Here is an 11,342-nt window from a genome sequence, read left to right on the forward strand (position 1 = left end):
GCAGTCATTTGAACCTTCACATAACGATACAGCCCAGACACAGACCTCAGTGAGAATTAGGCCATACTGTTACAGACTCCACTTCCCCAACTGATGAGAATATTCAGGCACAACATTAAAGGATTTACTTCCTTTTGGAGAACACATTGGAGATTTTACTTTTTCTTTACTGGAGTTCACAAATTTTGGCTTGTCTTCTAACATTTTGTAGCTATCAAGATCCTACTATTTCTCCAGCTGGAGCAGGTACACATCACGGCCTTGGCATTTTAACCTCTAGATACACTCAGAGCCCCTCCAAAGCACAGCACAAACACTGGAACAATCTCCATCCTCAACATCATGCCTATGAGCAGATCCAGAGTTAGTCTAAGTCATGCTGGACTTCCAAGGTAGATCCTGTCACCTTGGTTGTGTATTTATTTATCATCACGTCACTTCATTCCCTCTAATAGTGAATTTAGGTGGTCAAATGCTTATCAGCCTGGAAGCAAAACAGCACCACCGCAAAAGAAGTTTGTGGTTCCTAAATACTAGAGGGGCTCCCTAGCCATAAATAAGTTTAAACGCTTGTAAATTGTTTTTTAAAAAATATAAAATGTCCTTGTAAACTTGCAGGACCTATGGGACATAAAGAGCAGAGAGATAAGGAAATACTAGTGTAACTCATCTCATTGTCCAAAGATGGAACTTTCAAGCTCATATTAAGTCAAAGACAGGATCTCCCACTTCTGCTGCTACTTCTTCTTTGATGAGGGCGCTACCCAGTCTCAGCTAAAATCCTGGATTTTTCCATTATTTTCTATGAGATACTATCGCTTTAGTCCTAATGGAGTGGGAAAGAGGGAACTAAAGGAACCTGAAGTAGGGTAGATTACGTCTAGAAAAGTCTATGGTTGAGAGCAGATGAGTTTGTTGAAAGTGTCAGGGGAAAACAACAACAAAGACAATGGAGGAGGGGGAAAGAGGAATTGACATACCTGAGCTATTCACCATATATGGCATCCTAGAGGTAAACATTAGGACGAAGAAATGCATGCCATAAAAGAGAGAGAGAGAGAGATCTCCTCTCCATGCTATATTCCTCTATTTCAGCTATTTTATTAATTGCGTTTACAGCCCACCCCCTCCTCCACAGAATAGGCAGTCTCCATGGATTTCCCTCCCTCTCTCTGTATCCTCACAATAAGCCTGTGAGGTAGGTTAGGGTGAGAGATGGTGGCTATCCCAAAATCATGTCATGAGCTTCAGGGCTGAGTGGGGGTTTGAGCACGAGCCTCCCCTGTTCTTGGGTAAATTAAATATTTATGAAGTACCATATAATAAGAAAATAAAGGGGGAAGCATCCCTGGCCTTGGACTATGCTTTGGATGTGCTCCAATGGCTTAGGAAGTGCAGCACAGCTGTGGGGATGATCACTCATTTCCACTCCAAGCTGAAGATGAAGTCTGAGACTCACCATTCACCAGGGGGTCAGGGTGGAGGCCACTTGCGACAGCAAGCAAATTAGCAAACATGTTAAGCACAGAGAAGCAGACAGCACCCCAACAATGCTAGTTTGTAAAGCAACATCAGCTCTCCAAAGCACAAGCAGCATTTAATAAGAGCCTCCCCCAACTCCTTTTTCCATCTGGCTGCAAAAACAGAGACCTGTTGCTGGCTACAGAGCAACTGTGTTCTCACTGCCACATATATTTTCTCTCAGCCCACCCCAACTGGTAGTAGTCACAAGCCTTGACAGGCCATTGAAAAGGCATCTTCCAGACATTAGTGGCCATTGAGGAATCATCAGTTGCTTCCACTGGGTGAAACCCAAGTGTGTCCATTTACTGATGTTATGGCATCCTCCAACAGAGCAGGTTAACTCACCCCAAGGCCCCTGCACCTTCCCCAAATCTGATCAGGATGCTTGGTGGCACTTCTGGAGAAGAGCTGGGGGGCATGCAGCAGGGAGGAGAGGAAGGGAAAAGTCCATCATACAAGAAGTCTGGTCACCTTTTAGTCTGGAATTGTCATTCACTCAACTGGTTGCAAGCAATCAAGTACACAAAAATAGCCATTTAACAAATAGAGTGATTTAAGCCATGAGCTCTCATAAGAAAAAAAATCCACTTCAAAAGTAAAATGCATGTAATGAAGTTCTTATGATCACACAATAAATCAACCTCAGGCACTACAGCATTTTTTAAACTCTCATTAACTTCATATTCAGAAGAGTTCAAAACATAGTAAATTACAAAGCACAGATTCACTATCGTAATTCCACTAGTCTCAGCAGTGGCAATTTTTATAAAGTATCCCTTGAATAAAGTTCATGCAACCGAAAAAAATCTAGCAGTCCTACAGTCTTAAAATATAGAACAAGTTAGCCAGACTGGCTCAAGTCTGATTGACATCCGATAGCAAAATCTTCTACTTAGCAAATAATGTAACATATAGGTGAAATATAGATAAGTGTCAGAAATAATGTTATTGGTACAATTCCAGTCCCAGAATGTAAAACGTAGGAACATGAAAAACTTGGCCTTAAGCTTCAGATCATCTGTGGACTCTGTGTATGACCCTGGAGAATTTGAGGGCTATTTTATGCATATTTCCAACATGTACACACGAATACATGTGCATGCAACACAAGAAGATGTATGATACAAGTACATGTGTCAGCACGTCAGAAATGGACCCCGCCCCTCACTGTGCTTGCTGCCATGTAACACCAGGGGTCACCCTCTGCCTCAGTCCCCTATCTGAAGAATATCATCTTCTTTTTGTGAGGATATTGCCAAATATGAAAATAACTGACATTCATAACGCTCAACTGACTACTTTAGAAGAGCTGCAATCTAACTTTAAGAGTTCCCATCTTGCTTGCAAAAGCAAAATCCATCAGATGGTTAGATCAATATAAGATACTTCTTGTCTGATGTTTTGACATGTATCTGGAGGGCTATCAGCCACAAACACAACAGAACGATTCAGAAAATACCAAGAAGCGGTTTTTCTGTTTGTTTTTGAACTTCCCAATATGGTAATACTCAGTCATTTTAATCTATAAGGCTGGCATATTTCCTGTGTGTCAGCACATATTTCTCACAACATTAGAGGAGGGACAATAAAGTTACAGAAAAATGAGGTGCAAGTCCAGAAAGCCTGGCAAGGGCAAGACAGTACTTTGAGCTTAGTTTCTTTAATGATCCCGTGCAATGTTAAACAGTATCCCCTTTGTAGGCTGCTTATTAGTTACTCCATTATTGCTGGATTCTGTCTTTGTATGCCAGTTTACTATCATTAGTAATACTATGCACAGTATTCAAATACACCTGAAACTAACTGAGGCTCAACAAAAATCTGCTCTTGAAACTGCTCCCGTAGCTTGCCTCTGCCAAAGAAGAACAACTGTTTCCTCTGTTTTCCGCTTTATGTTACTATCACTCTCAGAAAGGTACATCTTTTTTCAAACCACTTCCTGGCTCAGTCTGAAGGAGGACTCTGAACTTCTGCTGTGGAGCCATGTAGTGTATTTTCTGTAGGCAATTATTGCCAGAGAAAAACAGCACACACTTCAGTGAAAAATCTAGGCTTCTTGGGGATATCAACAGCAGAACGAAGTATAACTCAGGTTTATATGGGGCAGAAAGAGGAAGTGGGGCCATCACTCTGTCTCTAGGTTGCCTTTTCCTGTTATCTGACGGAGTTAGTGGCAACTCTCAGTAAAGCCACTAAACCCCTGCTAAGCAGAAAGCTGTCAGTTCAGAAAGCTTTAAAGAAAGCTGACAACCCAGAACTTTGGGATTATGAAGACAATGCTAGTGAGGAAAGGTACTTGAAGTAAGGAGATTTTTGTACAGTTCTGATATAAACGATACAGTTCTGAAATGATGCTGTACAGTTCCAATATAAAAACCAGTCACTTGGGATGTTTCCTCAGAGTGGGACAACCTAGGCCTGGAAGCAAAGCTATGAACATACCATATGCTTTAGCATCTAGGTCCCCGCTTGAGGCTGGCACCCAAGACATATACAGGACTAGCAATTAGAATTTTAATGCTGGCTTCTTAAGAGTTTTAAGTGCGCTTTCAAACTCTGCTAGTATAAGGAATGGGAGTGGACAGAGCATACAGTACTTGCTTAATGCAATATCATGAGTTTAGTAGCATATGCAAGTGTGGTGTGGTAACAGCTTCAACAGTGGCATGTCCATGCTGACAGAGCAATTAACTGTCCAGACTCCTCCCTGCCAAGGAGCCCTAGAAATTATAGCGGTGAGGCAGTGTCAATGCACTTTAACACCGCAATCTCAGCACAGTCCCAATACTAAAGTTCACAGAAACTCTTCAGGAAGAAAATATGACACTCAGGCAAGTTCTAGTTTTAGGTTGCAAACCTAATCAGATGGAATAGTAAATATCTTCAATATTTGGGTGTAGGTTTCCAGGCTCTCATAGGTCAAATGAATGGAGGAGCTCTTCGCTATGGCCTGAACCTGTACAACAGGGGTGAGGAACTTGCGGCTCTCCAGATGTCGTTCGACTGCAACTCCCATCTGTTCTATCCAGCATAGCCAATGGTGAGGAATTATTTTGCTGGGCTGCTGCTCCTATCTGGAGTACCACACTTTCCCCACCCCCTGTTCTAAAAAGAGGAATTAGAGGAACGGGGCACACACAGAGGAACTTCCAATAAATATGAAAAGATATGGACGTCTACACTCCATTGCACAGAACCTGCAACTGTGCATAACGTTTCGCTTGTTTGCATTGTACACCTCTACGGGGAAAATGACTTTTGGGGGCTGCAGTCCTACATTCATCTGGGTGTAAGTTCCCTTTAACTCAGTGGGGACTACTTTTGAGTCAGACATATAGAGAACTGCACTGTCAACCTGTGAAGCTGCCCTTAGGACTTGCTCCAAAGTGAGTTTGCATAAAATAGCAGCTTACTGAGGAGGGCTTATTTCGGAGTAAATATGCACAGGATTGGTCTCTCCGTGCATGGAAACCCTGCCTTAAAGCACAGCCTATCTAGAAACTCTGTGGCGGGGGCATTTCTCTCAGGCAATACACGCCACGAATACACGCCACTCGTACAACATCTCGGCTTAAGAAGGCCTTTACCGTGTCTGATTTACGACTCTGTAGAAACTCCGTCAGTAACGGGATTCCTCAAAAACCAAGCAGGTTCTCTTTCCGGGAGAAAACCCGCTTGTTTGTTAAGAGGTTCCCGGAGTTATAGGGACACCTGTGCAACCTGCTTGCGACACCTCGACCCGCGGAATCCTTCCTGCAGTAGCTGCGGGGGGGGGAGGGGAGGGGAGGGAGAAGCCCACCCTCCCAGCCACTCAGGTAACAAGCAGCGTTTCTCCAACGACAGGTGTTTCCCGTCATCGCCACCACAAACAACGCCCCAAGGACACCTCCCGCTCTCGTTCCCACACGTGTCCCTCCGAGAGGCAGGGGCAGTCTCAGCGCCGCGCGCGCGCCCGCTCGCCCCTCCCTCTCTCTCTCTCCCTCCCTCTCCTCAGAGCTTCTGAAGCCCCATCCCGAAACCCCGGGAAAACGAAGAACGGGGGGGGGGGGGGATAAAATGCCACCGTCCAGGCCAGGTGCTCCATTTTGGCCCAAGCCCAAGCTCTTCAGTTGGCGGCAACCGAGACAAGAAGTCCACGCCAAGGTGCAACTTACAGCCATAGCGGGGTCTCTGCAAGGCCGGCGAAGAGGGCTCCTCATAATGCATTCTCCTGGGCGGCGGGGGGGGGGGAGCCCAGAGCCGCCTCGGCGCTAACAAACTTCGCGAAGCCGCCAGCCGGCACAACCCCTGCTCCGCGAGCAGCGAGACCTTCCCCAGTCCTGCAGCCGCCGCTCCGAATGCGCGAACGCACGCACCGCCTCGCGCGCACAAGGGGGTGGGGGGAGCCGCCCGCTCCTCCTGCTGCTGCTGCTGCTGCACACGCTCCCTGCCTCTTCCGCAGCAGCCCCAAGGCCGTCTCGGCGGCGGCGGTAGCAGCAGACGCTCTCCGGCAGTCGCTGCGGAGCAAGCCTGCGGCGCGCGCCTCGCTGCTGACGCGCGCAAAAGAAGTTCAGGGCAGGCTGGAGGACGCCTCTTGGTGCCTCATGCTTTCCCTCCCCCTCTCCGATTCGCTCCCTCGCAGCCGAGAGTCGCCTCTTGTACCTGGCCGCCGTACACACGGCGCTCTCTCAGGCCGGGCGGCGGCGGCGGCGGCGGCAGCAGCAGGGGGAGGGAAAGTAGCTTGGTTTTGCGCGCGCTCAGCTCTATCCTGAAGGAAGCTGCCAAAGTGAACTCTTTTCTCCACCCCCAGCGCGTTTCCTCGCTTTCCTCTCGCCTCTTTCTCTCCCCAGCCCCGTTATTCCGGGGGGCGAGGGAGGGGGGGCCTTGTCTGCTCCACAGCGACCCCTGTCGCCTGAACGGCCGGGTGGGCCGGGCCCCCTCCCCTCCCCTCCCTTCCTCTCCTCGGTTTGCAATCTGCATGTATGACTCCTGCAGGAGGCCTCGAGGGAGGCTTCCAGCCTCGGGGGCTCTCAGGGTTTGTGTTTTGTGTTTCTGCTGAGCTGAGGTCCCCCGTCACAAACCCGGAGTGTGGCTTGTGAGGTTTGCAGTGCGGGAATTAAAAAAAAAGCAGAAAGCACGCACGTAAGGAAGGAAGGAAACAAAAGAACGTTCCTATTTCTGGCCCAGGCAGTTGCTCGGTTACGCTGAAAGCCTGTTTCCCTCCAAAGACACTTCGTCAATGAGCACCTCCTTACAGAAAAATAAGTTAGTGCCAGCATGTGATTTACGCTTCACTGTCACAGTCCGAGGTTCGTTCATGTCAGGGGCTCAACTCGAATATAATAAGCCCGAAACAGCTTTCCCCCACCTAGCCGCCTCCAGTTGTGTTGGACTACAACCCCATTCATGCTGGCTGGGGTTGAAGCCCGTTGTAGTCAAACACCGTTGGAAGGCACCAGGTTGGACAAGGCTGGGCTAAAGTGTTCCTGAACATGCAGGAACCTTCCCTTTATTACTGAGCAAATCCTCACTCATCAGTCTGTCTGAGACTGCAAATCCTTACCTGAAAGTGAGGCCCATTGAAGCAAATGGGGCTTACTTAAGAGTAGACATATTCTAAGTAGAGTAAGGCCACAATACAACACAGAGTTAAAATCGGGGCCAGAAATCATAAGGAGTGGTTTCCAAATCATCTTCACTTCCTTTTAGGAGTGAAGCCCTGGTTCAACATTTTAGAAAGCATGGATGCACAGTCCTGTGCGCAGTCTGAAATAGCTACCTTAAGCTGCATGGTGTGCCTGGCAGTTAGCCATCCAAATGTTCACATGTCAACAGATGCTAATGGCTCCAACTTTTCAACATAACCCTAGATTCTAGGGTCAAGCTCTAGCTATAAAGAATACAAGTGTCCCTATTATCCGTGTCTTGTTTGCAGTTGGACTCTGTCACTCACTGTTCCAGTGTTTAAAAAATATTAGGGAAAATAGAGACTACAGTATTGATTGCTAGGCTTTGACTATCATACACAAACAACCATACAAGGCTGCCTTTTGTCAGAGGCTAAAACAAAAACAAACAAAACACAACTATTGACTTCAGAAGAGTACAGCTTAAGCAACTAGTGAATTGCAGCCTAATTAAACAGAACAAGCAAAGACCACAGTGCATGCATTGGTAGGTTTCCACTGCAGCAGCAACAGCAGCAGACCCAGTATATAACTAACTTCCCGTCCTTACATTTTATCAGGACATTCCCCCCTGTTGGAGGACAAGAGCTGTGTATGCCACTCAGCCTGACTAGGGCGTTCTAAACCAGCTTGCTGCCTCAGGTGTGGTGGAGGACATTATCCCATCACCAGTGTTGAAGGCAGATTCACTTGGCTTCTGTACATGGAATGGGGGGTGTACCATCTCATCATTTGCCTCAGGCAGCAGAAGTATTGGGTTGGCCCTGTGCACAGATCAAACCATCCTGGGCAGTCTCACAAGGTGGATTGGGCAGGACTGGGGGAATGTGGAAGAAAAGTGAAAAAGGAAGAAGAGCCAACACATGGAATATTTTGTCATAATTTCAATAAATTATTGACAAGAGCCATTCCCTTAGTGAGTAACTTCTGCAAAGTAAGACTCAAGAAGAGCTCAGTTGGGAAGAGCTGAATCATCAATCCAAGAATAGAATGACAGCAAAAATACATTTGAAAACAAGAAAAACAAGACAAATCAGGAGAAAAGAGAGTGCAAAATGAGCATTTTCCAGATAAGACACCCTTCCTTTTCCACCAGCACTCCGCGCTCAATATATCTTTCCCGAATCTTTCACCACAGACACAATTTTATGTGAATGAAGTACACACTTGTGAGATAATATAGTGCTACACACATTTTGTCACCCAACAGGTGAGATTTCAGTAATAGATCAAATTAGATTCTTCATTACAAAATAGCATAGGGTTAGATCCAACATCACAGTAGTGGACGTTTGCTACCATGACAGGATTTTCTCCCCTGTGCAGCCCTCCACATTGTCTGAAAATCTGCTCTGGAGGGTTTCCTAGCCCCTTGGAGCAGATTTTGCAGGTGCAGGAGAGGGAGAATTATTGTCCTCCTCCAGGTTCCACTAATGGAACTGCTTCTGTAAGTGGAAAGACAGTGCTGGATTCAACCTATAGAACAAGGTAATTTTTGATACGGCAAATTCACATAAGCCTTTGGCAGACAAGATTTTGTATCCCTACCTGTGCTGTCACTATAGCTACAGTGACAGCTATAGACATGGCGATGCCACAAATTAACCCAGTCACAAATGATCACAGTCCATGATAAGCTGAGCAATTGTTGTTGGTATCTATCCACATGATGAGCTCAACCGTGGTGGAAGTCCGCATAGAAGAACTATAGGAGAATATGGCTGCTATAGTTCAACATTTCTCCCATTGGCTGAGTTTTCCCAAATACTTTGTGTGGAAGTTTAGATCGGACCAAATATTCTATACAGTTTAACTTGCAGTTTATTCTTCATTCTAATTTTGATTCAATATAAATTCAGCAAATCTAGAAAATCAGCTTTGGGATACCTAGAATTGATTGGGAATGCCTGGTTCAACTTCAAATACTACCATTTTTAGTTCAGAGAGATAGTACAACGTGTGTGTGTGTGTGTGTGTGAGAGAGAGAGAGAGAGAAAGAGAGAGAGAGAACATATTCTATATTGTTTTGTGTAGAGCAGGTTTTCTTTCCACTGAAGTATACTGAATGCGCAGCTCAGATTTGCACAAGGGGTTCCCAACATAAATGTATTTTAATTCATTTAAATCTTTGTATATAAGGAATGGCTGACCCTTCCCCACCTGTAAGAAAAATCCTATGAACGTTTTTAGGTACTATTACTGAAGGAATGTTTCAAAATTAGAATTATTGTGCTTCCTCTCATTTTCAGAAACATTATGTAACACAGAAAGAGGAACTGAAAATATATTTTAAAACAACACAACCCGTATCACATTATTTAGACATAATTCTAAAATGCAAGTAGCCTTCACCATCTCATGTTTCTTCCCTGCAACACAAGAGATTTTGCATGTAAACGGCTACTGCTGTTTAAAATTCCTGAGTAGCTTAACCAGGAGTGACGCAAATGCATGTAGTTGATTAGAAAGGCTTGTTGTTGAAATAACTCCATTAATGTTACTCTTGCTGTTACGATACACTTATTTAATTGGTAAATCATGTGCTACAGTTAGGTGCGTTTTGATCCAAGGAAAGGAAAATTCCAGTTGTCATTTTAAAATTGTTGTCCAGATGGATACAGATTAGAATGCTTTGCTTTAGTTTTTATGTGAAGAAAATAGAAACTGTGATTTGTAACTGAAAGGCCATTTATTTGCAAAAGGGTCAGGCAACTGCTTCTTGGGTGTGGCTCTTTTATACTGTGTCACTGTGAGAAGGAGATTACTTAATGAAGGACTTCAGAAATCAGGGTGAACTTTCAGATGATTTTCAGCAAACAGATAATTAAATCTTAGCGTTAAGGGGGCGGGACTGGGTTGTTTTTGCTGCACAAATATTTGTGCAGACTAAGTAGTGTGTTTTCTAACAAAAATATTTTCCATTGTTAAGAGTACAATCTTGTGCATATTTACTAGGGAGTAAGTCCTTTTGCACTTCCTAGAACCTACTTCTGAGTACACTTGCATTCCTACAATAAAACAACAACAAGTAGCAAAGTTAGATCAAATCCTCAGAAGTGGTAGGTCTGATGTGGCAACCCTTAGACATTTAAGTAACCTTCTTAGATATGAATATCTCACAAGAAGCAAAAGCATCTGTTTGGTGACTTCTCTAGTCAAAATCTTTCTCACTTAATCCAAATTAGAAGTGTTCATCACCAGTTAGTATTTGATTCCAGGTTTCTAATTTGCTTAGACTTTACTACTAATATTAGCCTTTTAAGATTGCAGTGCTATGCATACTTACTATTGAGTAAGTCCCACTGAGTATACACACACAGAATCAGACTGCATATTTTTAATTTCAGTCTTGCTGTTGCAGTATACTTATTTTATTGGGAAATTGTGTGCTATACATAGCATGGGTGAACATGCACATATCAGTGTTACTAATAGAACCAAAGAGGCACCATCTTAAAGTATTGGCAGCCATCTGAGGCAGCCTCCTACAGTGGAAAGTCCCAGAGGAAGATAGTCTTATCAACTGCCTTGTTGACACCAACAGTTTCATATCAGGTACAGCCAGAGAAGCCCCCCCCCCCCAAGTAGCCACCACTCCTGCAGTTGGTTAGAACCAGTTCCAGCTAGATCGCTTCCTGCCCAGCTTGCAAGGACAGGTCAGCCGTAGAGACATGTCAACTAGGCATGCTTAATGAAGTTTATGAATATTATGTGGCCCACCCCGCATAGCTAATGAGGTCATTATACTGAATGTATATAAGCTGTACCAAAAACATCTAGGGTGTGGTTCTCCTTTGTGGTGTTAGCCGCGATAATCCACCCGAACAGTGCTGTTTGTCTCCTGCCAAATAAAACTGTGTTGGACTGAATCTCAGAGTTCTGTGTGTCTCTAAGGGGATATTGGCATACCCCTCCTAGAGGGAACGAACTTAAGCATAATTTGTGCAACATTACTGCATTCAGTTATCATGCAACTTATTAACATGACCAGGCAGGCATTGTCGGCGATCTCCCTGCCTCAGCTGTCACAGGTCCACACATGGAATAGGACAGGTACAGTGAGGGGGAAATTCACCGGACAAAGGGCTCACACAGCACATCTTTGCTCATCACAGAAAGCACTGGATGCTGACTGTAACTAGGATTCCATCT

The 11,342-nt window shown here is 44.9% G+C and overlaps 1 protein-coding gene across 3 annotated transcripts in view; it reads right to left on the bottom strand.

The window, feature by feature from the left end:
• Positions 1-5,863, bottom strand: part of IQGAP2 (IQ motif containing GTPase activating protein 2) — a 235,731-nt gene extending 229,868 nt beyond the window's left edge. For all 3 annotated transcript variants that reach the window (XM_084833431.1, XM_084833430.1, XM_084833429.1), the window contains exon 1: positions 5,679-5,863. In XM_084833431.1, coding sequence (XP_084689557.1) covers positions 5,679-5,730 — 52 coding nt within the window. In that variant the 5' untranslated portion in view covers positions 5,731-5,863. The remainder of the gene's footprint in view (positions 1-5,678) is intronic.
• Between the last annotated feature and the right edge of the window lie 5,479 nt (positions 5,864-11,342).

This window comes from Heloderma suspectum, chromosome 2 (genome assembly GCF_057233095.1).
Source record: "Heloderma suspectum isolate Gila_16-S chromosome 2, 16-S_ref, whole genome shotgun sequence".
Classification (NCBI taxonomy): Eukaryota; Metazoa; Chordata; class Lepidosauria; order Squamata; family Helodermatidae; genus Heloderma; species Heloderma suspectum.